Source organism: Agelaius tricolor, unplaced genomic scaffold (assembly GCF_023055355.1).
Source record: "Agelaius tricolor isolate 1412-34295 unplaced genomic scaffold, bAgeTri1.0.p SCAF_12, whole genome shotgun sequence".
NCBI classification, from domain to species: Eukaryota; Metazoa; Chordata; class Aves; order Passeriformes; family Icteridae; genus Agelaius; species Agelaius tricolor.
Genome location: NW_027269272.1, coordinates 20,746,711 through 20,760,825, shown reverse-complemented (window position 1 = coordinate 20,760,825; position 14,115 = coordinate 20,746,711). Strand labels below are relative to the sequence as shown.

Below are 14,115 nucleotides of genomic sequence, written 5' to 3'. Positions count from 1 at the left end.
TTGAGATTGATTTACCAGGTTTTTTCTTTTTCTTCAGTAATTTTAATCAAATTATTACTGGTACATGACCACATATATCTACTTTATCTGATCTTGAGTGTTGAAAGATTAATAAAGATGAACTGAGGACTTGGAACACTTCCATTGCAATCTGGCTTTTTAAAACCACTGAATCTTCTGTGTCTTTCTTTTGATTGGGTGAAAGCCCTTTAGAACAAAATAAAAGCAGATAGAATTTTTTTTAACTTCTTGTATGCCTTTGATACATATAGTCAAAATTTAATGTGAAAATTAGCATCACTGCAGTTCCAATTGCATGCTCTACCAAAACAAAGCTAAATGATATTAACATATTTAACATTGCTAGACATGCATTATTAGTAGATTTGTTTTCTTTTACAAAATTTTAGACATTAATATCATGCAAGTAAAATTAGCAATGCAGCTTCTTTAAACTGCTAAAACAGCAGATGCATATTAATTATTTATCATTTTCAGCCAGAATATTAGAGGCTTTCTGTTCTTAAATGGTTTTCTTGAAGTATGCTATAATTATTTTTAAAAACTAGAGAAAAATAATAATATAAAGATTTTTCAATTATGTTTTTTAAATCTGTAAGAGGCTTTTGAATTGATGTGCATATGTGAGTGTCATCCTGTGTCTGGCAATGACTTAGGGTCCTGGAGGACACAGATATCCCCTGGACCTGTGGCTTGGGAGCAGAAGGCTTTGTGTTGAACTGGAGGAATTCCTGCCATGCCTTCCATATCCTCATCCCAGCTAACCTCTCACTCTGCTCATTTATTTAAGAGCACTGATTTTCTGTGTGCTGATCTCGTTCATAATATGGCTCCTGAAACAACTGTGCTGGCCCAATTAAACTGTGCTGAAGCCAAAATGTGGCTTTCAGTGGTTACCAACAAATCTGGAAGCATGCATCAGAGATGTTTATTGCTTTAAGAAAAGCATCCTGTACCACAGATAACATATGCAATTTTATTTCATGTTGTCTTCCAAATATGTACAGACAGCATGTGATTGTGAGTCATTGCAATGTTCACTACATGCTGTAAACAAAATAATTGTCTTCCTAAACCTGTCACTTTTGGTGTTTTCTTGCAGATTTTCTATCTCCATTCCATTCCTTGCAGAGCACTATAGGGCTTTTATTATTTTTAATAGCAATAAATCTCATTATTGTGAGTAAACAGGAATCTATGCTTGTTCATAATCAGTATAAGGATGGTATATGTTACCTGATGTGTGTTCTGGCAGCTGCACACCAATTTTGCATAAAGTAGAACCCTTATTTTACTATATTTAGTCTCCATCATTACCGGAGGAAAGGAAATCTGTATCAATGTCTCATTTCCACATTTGTTGTTTGTTCCACCTATGGCGGCCATCACCAAGGTTTAGTTCATGAAGGACCAAGCTCCAAGACCAGCCTGTTAATGTGCCAGAAGTTCCTTATTTCTTGAAGTGGTTAACAGAAAACATAATTCTTGCAGGAGGTGCTATGTGCCCTCTTGGCTGCTGCGACTCCATGGTCCCACTCCATTGCAGGATGCTCCTGCTTGGCTGCCTGGATCAGGAGGGAGAGAATTTTATTTTTGTTTCCAATGGAACTGATAACAAATTCCATAATGTGCTTGCCACTTAAATTTAAAATATTCTGTAATATATCAGTTTTAAAATCCACCTGTGCCAAGGTTAGTTCATCAGTTTAATTTGTGTTCCCTCCTGCAGACACAAACATGCACACATGAGCTTCCCTCCAGATTTCAGTTTAACATCCTATATCTAATTTTCTGGGAGCAACCAGCAGGGACATTTCACACACAGGCTTGCAGGTATAGGATTCCTGAAGTAGTATTCCCTAAGATAAATATTAAAAAAAGAAAGTCCAAATATGTGTCTGGTAATTAATAATTTGGGTTGTGCAGTTATTCTGACCATCAGAACAATAGCTTCAAGTAGTTCTGCTGAGCTCCATTGGATTAATACCTCTGCATATTTTAGGAAAGTAAAAGATATCAAATTATTATCCAAATTAGGATTTGGATAGAATGGTTCCAGCAGTTTGTGGTCAGCTTTTTACATGCCTGATGGTTCTGAGTGTTTCCAATCTTCTCAGCATTGATTATTTCCGCATGCCTCCCTTACAGTGAGTTGTACCTAAAGCTTGAATTTAATGACAGTAGAAGGTGCTAAGCAGATATTCTGCTATCAAGGATAGAATCCAAAGTTAAATACTAAAGTACTGAATATGCTGGTTTGAATTCACTATGGATGGCAAACAATAAGTTGTGCAGAAACTTAAATATATGATTACTGGATTTTTTAAAATAAGCTTATTTTTAAAGCATCAAGTGATATTTATTTTTGTCTTACAACCTATAAGACTTCTGTCAACCCTTTTAAATATCCACCACCACTTTAAAAATGTTGGGCAGTGTTGTTTGGTTTTGGTTTTTTGTCACATGGCCAAACCTGCTGTCTGCTGGTGGAGAGTTTCTTTCACTTCAGTAGTGAGACAGGCATTTGCTAACACAGGAAAACCTGAGAATTATCTTGTCCTTTCTCTCCTGTTACATTCCATTCTTACTAGAACATAAAAACATGCTTTAGCTATTTGAAATATGTGGAAAAAATGCTCTTTCCTTTTTATGACTTAGTAGTTACACAATTGTAGGATACTTAAAAAGGAAAAAATTTACATCATGTCAATTGGTGTGGAAATGTTACATAATGTTGCTCTATTTTGGCCACTTCTCTGTCATTTTAATTATCAGCCTCTACAACGAGCTAAGTGGAAAGGGGGATTCAAAATGGTGAGAGCACTGGGAAAAGTGGTTTTCTTTTTATTCTTGCCATTTTATTAAATATTCTCAGAAAGGAGCAGGGAAATTAGTGAGATGGTTTTGCATCAGTGTGTCAAAGCAGTTTTGCTTTTACACAATACATGTGTTACTTTTTATTCTGTGTATCTTAAAAAGAAACAAGAGTGACAGTATTTTTAAAGTACATTAAGTAGGCATTAAGACGAGTGATTTGCAGTGGGAGAGAGGGGAGTGATGTTTTTTTTGTCTTTCATGGTGGTTAAGCACATTTCCTTGTGAGGGAGGGAAAAAGATGACAGCAAGTTCTGGAGGGTTTGGGTTTTTTCTGTATTAGCTATAGAATATTTACATTTATTTTTAAGGACAGCAGAAATCTGTTTAAAGAGACAGTCTTGAGTAATACATACACAGATTTGCATCCACTCTGTTGACAAAATGTTATATAGACAGAATATAATGAATATACTCTGTAAGCAAACCAGTATTTCTGTAGGGTTATGGTTTTCTCTATGTATCAGTGATGTATTATTCTTATTTGGGGAGTTTATCACAGGTGGTATGGTATCTTCAGTTTTCTTTTAAACCTTTTGTTAACTCCTAAAGTCATGAGAATGTGATTATTTTAAAAAGGTGTTTTTAAAGAATTCTTTTTAACTATCAGCGATGCTAAGACCAAATTGAAAAAGGTATTTTAGATCCTTTCTGAGAACTCTCAGTAGCTTGTTTCTCTTCGAGGTGGTGCTCACTGCCTTTACATTCTGTGTTTTCTGTGAATGTGCATAAACCTTTCCCAGGCACAGCCATCCTCCTCCCCATATCTCCAATCACTACCTAGTTCTGAGCATCCCCTGTCCATTTGTGGCCGTGCATGCTGAAATGCAAGCTGCCACACCATGCTGCTGTGATTCATCATCTCATGCTCCATTGCCTCTAAAGCTGCTTTGAAATCTTCTGGCTGTTGTTAAAATCTCTGGTTGCAGAATTTCCAAGGTTTTTTGTTTTGTTTTGTTTGTTTTTTTACAGAAGAGAAGCAAATGTTTTTCTCTTCCTCCATATTTCTATCAGTGGTTAGTGAAGCAAAGCACTTCAAAACTGGCATATGTTCCAGTTGCAATTCTAGTGGATAATTCATAGAGAGGTGAATAAAGACATAGCCGGAAACTGCTTGTTACCAGTTCTACTCTGGTGGCTCCTGCTCCAGATTCTGCTCCTCTTGAGTAACTTTTTTCTCTGCCAGGTTTGTTTTTTTGATTTTTTTTGCTTTTCCTTGCCGATATTTAAAAGTCTGAAGTTATGGTCTTCTCCTTGGCATTAATAAAATCCATTCTTACTTCCATTTTAAACACTTTGGAGTGTTCAGCACAGCTTTTGTTAGAGGAACAGGTCTCTGACTTAATATGCAGGAAAACCTTTATGTGACTTTGGTGAGCAATTGGGGAATGCTTTCCCAGAATTTCCTGTTCATAACTGCTTGCAGAACAGCACCAGTTTTTCTGGGTCAATATTCTGACTGTATCCACCTTCAGCAAGAAATAACAGCTAAAATGAGTTTCGTTTTTCAATGATAAAATTTAGGAAGGCAAAAAATCTGTCAGTGACTTTGTGTGGTGTAGCAGGTGGGTCTAGCAGAGGTTAAATGGGATGTGTAGGCTTAATTGAAGGTTGGTTTTTTGAGTTAGAAGAGTCTGTCTTAAAAAAGGACATGGGGACAGCATTGCAAGCTGCTGTAGATGAAGATTTAATCAAATAGCTGTGATGAGCAGTGGTGGTGTGAGTTCAGTACCCAGAGCCTTCCTGTTGTAGGTGCTGCAGAGATCTTTGCAGCCTCTGTCTTTGGTTAGACGAAAGCCAGAAAAGCCATGGATAACCTGATTTTTCAGAGAAATAGATCATTGTGACTGACTGCAGGACAAGCAGTGGGAGCTAACAGCTGTTGAATGCTACCAACAAAGGTGGAGGGAAGCTGGGTACGAGTTCAAAGCACAAATAACATAAATGTCTGTGACATGTAGTTTATACATCTTTGGGTTTGTCATGCTTAATACAAGATCAAGTGCTGACAAAGGACAGTGCAGGATGTGCACTGGGAATGAATAAATGTAAGAATGCCTTTTTCACAGGAATGCATTGCACTAACTGTTCACTTCAGGAACTGAGTGACAAAACCATCTCATTTGACCAAACACACACTATTCTGTCTTTTATGCTCTAATTTATTCCCATCACGAGCTGTGAAGTCCTGCTTGGAGTGTCTATTTTCAGCATAAAACTGTTTGTCAAATTTCTATTAAGCTTAAGGTGAAAAATTAATGAGCCATTCACTTCAGATATTTCAAAACTAATACAGCTGTATTATTAATGCAACAGAAAGTCAAAGACGTGGGTACCTACAATTATTGCTTAGTGTTCACTCACACTACTTTTTGCTCTCTGTATTTTTGGGGGGAAATCATTAAAACAGTGTTTTAGGTCACAGAAGGAGTTATTTTGATGAATTCTGTCAGTAAGCTTTTTAGACAGTTTTACTTGTTAACTTTTTGTTTTATCTGATCCTGGCAGAAGGTGCCTTGAATAAACACATATTGATGAAATACAATGTTCTTTCCAATCTTTCTTTGAATCTGGAATTTAAACAAAAATGAACAGAAAGGTGATTCATATAACACAAAACTTAGAGAAATGCAAATAAAAGACTATTCACATAGTACTGAGGAAGCTGTTGGTGAAGCAATATTTTTGGGCTAGAGAAGTATGACATTGGGACTAAAACTCTGGTTTTTCAGTCTTCAGAAAGTCATTGACATGAAGATAAAATTGTACTTTTGCTCAGAAGTGAGTAGGGTATAGTGGACAGGTGTTATTAAATTGGTGTTATTTATTAAATATAAATTTAATAATTCAGAAATCCCAGAGCATGTTGTCAGTACCAGTAAGTCAAGTGATGGAGCACTGTGAAATGCTGGGCTGGGGGAGTGTCCCAGGCTGAGCACTGTGGAAACTGGTGCTCAAGGTTTGTGCTTGCATTGAAAAAGAAAACACAAAATAGAGTCATTGCAGAAGTAGAAATTCAGGCCTTGCTTTCTGTGCAGAATCTTTCTAAAGATTGCCTCTTTTTTTTGCTCCTAAAATTAACTTAATAATTGATTAATGTATTTTCCTCCTCACTTTACAGTAAGTTCTCCAGGGACTTTCTGGTATTAATAGTGGTTCTAGGCCTGGCTCAGTTACATTGTTAGACTTGCAGAGAAGAAGGAATTCTGCTTCTTGGAAGAGTTTCATTTTATAAAACTAAATTTCATTAGAAGCAAAATGGCAAATTTAAATTATCCTTCAAGCATTTGTTGTTCCCACAGAATCTGAAAGTTCTCTGTGCTCTGAAGGGTTTGGCTTCCAGCAGAGCAAGTGCCAGCAAGAATCCCCAAGTTCTTGCAGTGTGTTGGTTTCTTTCTCAAGTTACACTGCTCTGTTTCACTCTCACTCCAGCACCAAGCCCATGAGTATTTTAAACCTGAATGATTAGGCTTTAAGTAGCAGCCCTGGAAATCTCCAGGTTTTTAAATGTGCCCTGGAGAGATTGGTTTTGGATGGTTCACTTTTGAAATCTGGTCATGATGCACAGTGCTTTCCTCAGCCTCCTTAACAAGTGGCAATTAATAAATGCCTGGAAGAGAGAAGGGAACTTTGTTTTTTTGTTTTTTTAATTTTTTTAAATTTTTTTAAAGCATTTTTTAGTATTAATTCCAGTAGTGTTTTTCTCTCTGGTAGGAGTTCATCAAGTTTAGTTACGAGAGAATTTTATAGAATTTAGGTCTGGCAAAGATGTCAGGAGGTCATCTAATGTAGCACCTTCCCTCAGGGAGGGCATCAGCCATATCTGCATCATTCCTGACAGATGTTTGCTCACACTTTTCTCTAAAAACATTTCCGTTTAAGAGATTTCATCACCTGCCTAGGCAAGTCTTATGAATTCCTCCTATTAGAAAGTTTTTCTTCCAGATAAATCTGCCCAGATAATTTAAATCAGCCTTTTTATATAGATTCTTTTTTCTTTTTCTCCCATACTTCAAACTCCATCTTCTATCGTGAAATGATTAATTTTTAAATACGGAGGGGTTTCTCCTGTAAGTTGTTCTTGAAAGTGTATCTTTCACAGGTTATGCAGGTGTGAAGCTCAAGTTGTAACTGGAGAAAGGAGAGATTCTTCTCATCTGAAATGTTTTGAGCTTCATTGCCCCTGTAATACAGGCTGAAGATTGACAAACACTGGAAAGAAAATAACGTCTCAATTGCACATCTCTGATGGACTTTTTGGGATTCTTTTTGAGTGCAGAAACAGACTCTCAGAGCTTGACCAAACTGATTTTGCTGTCACTTCACTGATGTGACAACTTTAAGAGATTTAGAACCCAGACCAAGTTTGATGAGACAAAGGTTTTGTTTTTTGTTTTTTTTTTTTTTTTAATTATATTTTGAACCAGCTTTACCTTTCCACCTAAAAATTTGTCTGTTCTTTCAAACTGAGCACTGATCACCTTGCCATTGAGTATTAAAGGTGAACAATACCTTTTGTTTTTCCATAATGAAATGATACAGCTTTGGTCAATTTTTTCATGAGGATTATAGGTGTACTGTAAAAAGTTTCATGAGTTTCTAGAACAAAAAAACCAAAAAAAACCAAAAAAAAAGAAAAAAGTGAATGTGTCTAGATTTCTTTTTTTTTTCTTTATACTGTGTTTCAGTAACAACAGTCCTGATAGTAGTTTCATAGAAATTTACTTGAAACATGCTGCTGATTGCTGATAGCCTCCTCCCCCTGTGCCTGCAGGCACACAGAATGTAAAGGATGCTTTTGGATAGTAAAGAACTCGAGGTTGACAGGAAATGCAGTGTTTGTTTCACAGAGGTCTTGGGGAGAGGCCTTGTGTTCTGAATCTCTGGTTGAAGGTCTGGACACAATTCAGCAGGGGCAGGGACATGGTGAGGCTGTCGCAGGTTGTGTCAGAGATATCAACCTCCCCTCCCTTTCTGTATGGGCTTTTCATCTGCCAGAAGAGTTCCTGCTTTCCATGGCAAGAGATGATCCCCATAGACATCTGAAATAACTGAAAACAGCTGTTTTTTCCTGAAGTGTTTCAGAGCATTTGCGCGTGCAAAGTTGGGTTGTTTTTTATTTTTCTCTGCGGTTCTGTCAGTGTGTCTCCCAAAATATCTCATTATCTCATCAGAAACCTTTCCATGATCAAGTGTTAGACAGGCATGTGTATGCAAACTCACTTTTTTTCAGTAAAAGGGAGATTTTAATACTTTGCATGAAACTGCTGATATTGAGAGGTTTATGCTATGTCTGTTTAAGATGTTTCAGCTGTAATGAAGTGTTCTGATGTTTTCTGATCCATACATTTCTCCACTCAATGTGTCTGTTTAGTACCTTCTTATTCCAGACCTTCTTCACTTGTTCAGTTTTTACTTGAATTTGAAATTTATTGCTGACCTGTACTTCCATATTTCAGTGATTCCTTTAACTACACACCAGTTTATTTTTTGTGTTTAATTCACAGTCTAATATCTGCTCAGACTCATTTAACAGTTTCTTTCTTGTGAAATTATTGCCCAGATACCATAATATGTACATGTAATTTTGTAGTACCTGTTCTTGAAGAAGCTTTTTAATTTTTTTTCAGTATTATAAGCACAAAACAACAGCTGCTTATCTAAATCAGTTGTTTTAACTTGTGTGGGAGAGATTTGCATTTTTGTGTTCGGTTTCTGAAGGAGAAAAATCTAATTTTCATTTACTAAATTGCTCTTCCCTTTCTGTCATTTAAGATGGAAGCTACAGGCAGAATCGACTGAACCTCACAACGCTGTTGGTACAACCAATTTCTGCACTGCTTGCCAGAAAACTTGTTTCCCTACCTGAGGACACTGCCCAAAGGGACAGGTGTACACCCCTGCACCTGCCAGCTGCAGGTAATTTTCAAATCCACTTCACCTTCAGGATGTTCCTCTCAGACTCCAAATCCTATATACCATTAGCTATACCATTGAGGTTTAGCTGATTATGGGTGTGTTTTGCTTAGATGCTTTCTAGAAGAGGCTATGAACAGTCCAAAGATTATGCTCCTAAAATCTGATAGATGGAAGTTGTGGTTTAAAAAAAAATAGTAGAAGGCATTGAGCACTAATTCTTAATATTGACTTAGAACCTCCTCTGTGTGGATGCCATCTCTAGGGAGGTTTGTTAGTGCTGCAGCTTGCTTTGTTGGGCCTTATTGTACTCCTAATAATTTGATTTTAACATTAAGACATCAGTAGCTATAGTATTCTGTGGGGTTTTTTTTCTGTTTCTGGAATAATAACACTTAAATTCTAAATGTGTTCATTAATTTGTACATGCTATAGAGCAAACAGTGTATTGTTACCTGAACCCTCAGGCAGCTTTTCCTCCCAATTTTCACCAGGAAAACATGCATCATGATAAGAACAAAATACCTTGAGTAGAGCCAGATGAATGCATTCATAGTATCTTCACAGAAATAATGCCATTAGCAAAGTCAAACAGATTATTGCTTGAAAAAACTTATTGCTGATATAGGAAGGGGAAAAAAAGTAAGAGTGCAGTCTTCCAGCACAGTGTTTCACCAGAAGAACATCTTCCAGAGAACATTCTAGGTGAGGTGAATGTTTAAACAGTAATTCTTCAGTAAAAAGTCTTCGGTTTTGTTTTTTAGCTCTCCATCTTTCACCATAAAAAAAAAAATAATTTCATTATAAGCCCCATTTAAATGAATTGATTTGAAACTGTGGTCTTTGAAAGGAGGAGGCAAATTAATTTAGCCACTGTATCCTGTGCTACACACAGTGATGATAACAGTAAAAACAAATTTTAAGGGCAACCAATGTAGTATCATGTGCTGTATCCCTTGTTTATTGCTTTTGGAAAGTTATTGTGGAATAGGAGGGCAATACAACAAGTCATAAAAAAGGTTGATTAATTTTATGACTTGTGTTAGCATTTGTAGTTATACATACCAAAAAAGAAAGCAGAAGCCCTCATGTTTCATGGCTTAAGCTGTTGTGGTTAGGCAGGACAATTGTTCTCCACGCATGGCTGACTGGATTTTTAAATAATGAACTTTTAATTTTAAAAATTATTGTCCTCACAACCAGTAGAAAAGGGGAAAAGGCCATTTTGGAAGGAACAAGGGCTTAACCATTCCAGGTAGGCTGCATGAAGCTTGTTAGTATTGAAGGATTTTCCAACAGCTGAAGTGCCTGGAGCAAAGCCTGGATTTGGGCTGGAAAATGACACTCATTTTAGAAAGATAAAAGGCTGCACAACGTCTGTTTCTCAAAAAGCTTGTCTGGAGGCTGCAGGGCAGAATCACCCTAAAGGGCAGCTTATTCTACTTTTTCTGTGACAGGTGTGGCATGTCTGTTTTATTTCCCTGAGAAGACAGGAATTCTGTGAGAGGAGAATTTCTGGAAAGAAAGAATATTCCAAGCCAGCAGCCCAGTGAGAGCCAGTCCGTGTCTGGTTTACTCTGGGTGAACACAACTGCTTGTCTGTGATTTCATGTAAAGCTTCTGAACCACTGTAATCCATGGGGGTTTTTTTAAAAAAGTCTTAATTTATTGAGAGAATAGGGACTGAGAAGAAGCCTTGTATAATTCTGTAATGTGTTATGATATATTTTTTCTGTGAATTAATGGTGAAGCTGTTGATGTATTGGAGCACAGAGTGTGCTGTTGTTCAGCAGCAGCAGCCTTAATGGAGGAGATAAAAGCCTGGTCTCATGATAAGAAATGGTGTAGAACTATTTAATACTAGTAATAGCTAAAGAGATAATGCTGAGGACAGCAATGCATTAGAGAAGAGCAAAGGTTGAATTTGCAGTCTTCCTGTTGATTTGAAGAAGCTTAAGAGAGAGATTTCACTTCTGACGTGGGACTCATCATTTATCTGTCAAAAGAGGTGAATGAGCAATTCAGATGATTGGTTGGCTTGAATTTGTTAGGATAAAATGATCATCATTCTCTCATCATTATGTTTCAAAAAGCTGAACAGCAGATTCATCAGTAATGATTAAACATTTATATATAGTTTTCTCACATTGCTGCTTTTTTTCCCTTAGCCTTGCAGTTTTCAAGAGACAAAATGTGACAGAGGGAGTGGGAGGATGGAGGCAAACATCCCTCACAGATTGTGCTCAGGACCTAAAAGCAAATAGTGGGAATTGAAGTCAGCTGTTAATTTGGTGTTAGATGAAGTCAGTAATTAGATTTGCTTTTTGTTTGGTATGGTACATTATTGTTAATCCTCATTAATCTGAAATTCTGTGCTCCCATGAACTTTTTCCCAAAGATAGGCAATTAGAAGGAATTTCAGAGTGAACTTCTATAGAGAAACTGTAAACTTTTGAAGCTTCCTTTTTTTTTTTTTTTTTTTACAAAATCTCACTAGGATATTTGCTAGAACATTGTGAAGGTTGTTGTTGTAAAACTAAAGCACTCCTATAAACATAAATGAGGGAAGTCTTGCTGTGTACAGTGAACTGCCTTTGTTGCTGTTAAGTTTCCCACTATTTGGGAGATTTCCCTAATGTACAAATTACCCTTTTTCAATTAAACTCTTGAGCATTTAATGTAAATCTATCTAATGGCAATTAATATACAAAGTGTTTTTTGACACTAATGATCATATACTTTAGTTTGAATGGAAATCCTGGAAGCCTGCTGTTTAAACACATCACAGAGTTATGTGTGTAATTTTCCCCTTTGGTTTTAAGTGTCAGTTTTCATACTCAACCTGATTAATGTCTGAGAAGAGAGAAGGTGAGAAAGATCCAGGATTTCAGTAGTGATCAGTCTCCAGGTGTCTGGGGCATCCTCCTGCTCTGTGGCTCATCCTATTTTTCCATTCTTCTCCACATTTATGTTGCTGTCACTCTTGGAGATAAGGACTGGATGGTCACTTGGTGTGACCTGGTATGGCAGCTGAATTGGCAGGAAGTGTAAATGCAAGTGATCTCACTTAAACACCCCACTTCTTACCACCTGCTAATGCCTTTTCCTGTGCAATAGGTGTAATTTTTTTATACTTTAACTTCTAAAATTACAAAGGCAAGGCATGAATAGTTTAAGTAACTTGAATGATATCAAACACAGTGTGAATAATCGAGCCGGGTACACAAAGACTCCCAGCATTCTGCTGCAGACAGTAAAATTACTCAGATCAAAATGCTTTTCTAGGTAGAATCTTTTGATCTTTTGTAACCTTTTTTTAGTCTACAAAATACAGTCACTGATCAATAGTGAATCATCACAGTGACTGCAGTGCAGAGCTCTGTTGTAGGCTGCAAACAAATCTACCTCCTCTGACAAAATGGGTGAGTGGAGCAGATAACCAGAACTGACTGGTACTAGAAAGGTTTGCAGCGCAACACAGTGAATTTTTATGAGACTTTGAGCATCTATTTTATGTAGTTCCACGTGTCAGATGTTCATTATACTGAGTTTATAGTCAACTCTGATCATGTGAAATTTGAATCATTAATTATACAAAAGGAATAATTGGAAGAGTCTGTTACTTTCCATATTATGCGATTCTCATCCAAGATAAATAAAATTCTCTGCCAAGTGCTGCACTAGTGCAAATCAAGCCTGTCTTCTTTTCAGTCAGAGGAAGGGCATGGAGTAATAAAGTGAATATCTCCTCCTGTTAAACTACAGCCTTGTGATAATATTATATGTGTTTCTCCTTGGTAGTTTGCTACCTGTCAGAGAAAATAAAGACTCCCATATTTAATAAACTCTGGCTGGGCCATCTCACACTCTGATATCAATATGCAAACAATACCATGATTTCTGGGTATTTGGACTATGCTAAACATGAATCCAAGGGTGCAAATAGAGAGAGATGCCAGCAGATTGTGTGGCAGTGCATGTTACTGTTATCTACCAAATCTGGAGTCATTGTACATAACAGTAGAAATATAACAAAGTTCTGCAGATGTCTCTTACTGGCATTTGAAAGAGGAACAAGTTAAATAGGGAGCTCTGATCTATATGAAAACTTACAGACATTTATACCAATACTCTCAGATTTTCTTTTCATGATCACTTTAAATTCCATTCCTTTTTTAAACAGAAGTTCATGAGAAGAATTAAGCATGAACAGTGGGAAGCATTTTTTATATATCTTCCCTCTAACTCCCAGCTGAAGCCTAGAGAGTTTTTCTACCAGAATTGTAAATGATCAAGATATGTTTTCAGAATTCTGTCCTGCACCAGTGTTTTCCTGTGTGATGCTTTGCTTTTGATTGCTATAAAGCAGGTAAAGAATGAAAGTAGTGTGAGGTTATGAAATTCAACTTTACCATCAGAAGCATTTTCATCTCTCTTTGATGTTGACTGTGACACATTTATTCTGTATCACATTAGGCCATCCTAGTTTAGAGCCTCCTTAAAGGACTTTATTCTAGGCATTTCTTATTTCAAAAACTCTTCATCTGAAGAGTTTTATTTCTGGATTCCTCCTTGTAGGTCAAAAAAGATGATGATCAAATACCAAGGAGTTTATTCATTAAGCTCTTCATACTAAGATTAGACTTGGAGACTCAAGATCTGTGAATATTTGTTCAAAAAGGAGACTATGTTGTCAGTAGGTAACATAGTTGATTAATCAAATAGATATCTATTAAGGAAAAATATTAGAGATATCAGATTTAGATGATGTATTATTTATACACAAAAAAAGTGAAGGCTTTTCATTACAAGGACATCTGGCTAGGAGTTCTGACACATTCCTGTGCAAATAGTTTTATACCTCAACAATACTGCACATTGCATAGATTCAGTATTGATTTTTGCATATGTAATTTTATAGTATCACACAATATTTTTCTGAGATAATATACATTATTAAGTATATACTATTTTATATTTATTCACTTTTCTATGTATGCCCTGTTGCATGTAGTGTTTTTTTTAAGTGCTGCTGTTACATAAATGTGTGTGATGATTATATTTCTTCACTTAAGGTTCTGTGTTTGAACATGAAAACTGAGATAAAATACATAGTAAATAAGGTTTTGCACTCAAATTGACATGGTGATCTGTCAAGTGCAGTTTTATGCTGATTACTTCAGCTCAGTTAGTGTCCCCCAAGTCATGTGAGCATGGATGTCTGATGATGTTTGAAATCTCGAGTTAATTTGTGATTTCAGACAGATTAACATTTATTCAGGTGTTGATTTCAACAGGAACTAT

General features: G+C 36.5%; 1 protein-coding gene across 1 annotated transcript in view; it reads left to right on the top strand.

Moving 5' to 3' along the window:
• Nucleotides 1-14,115, top strand: part of NAALADL2 (N-acetylated alpha-linked acidic dipeptidase like 2) — a 406,939-nt gene that overhangs the window by 291,939 nt on the left and 100,885 nt on the right. The window contains exon 8 of the mRNA XM_071438045.1: nt 8,671-8,814. Coding sequence (XP_071294146.1) covers nt 8,671-8,814 — 144 coding nt within the window. The remainder of the gene's footprint in view (nt 1-8,670; nt 8,815-14,115) is intronic.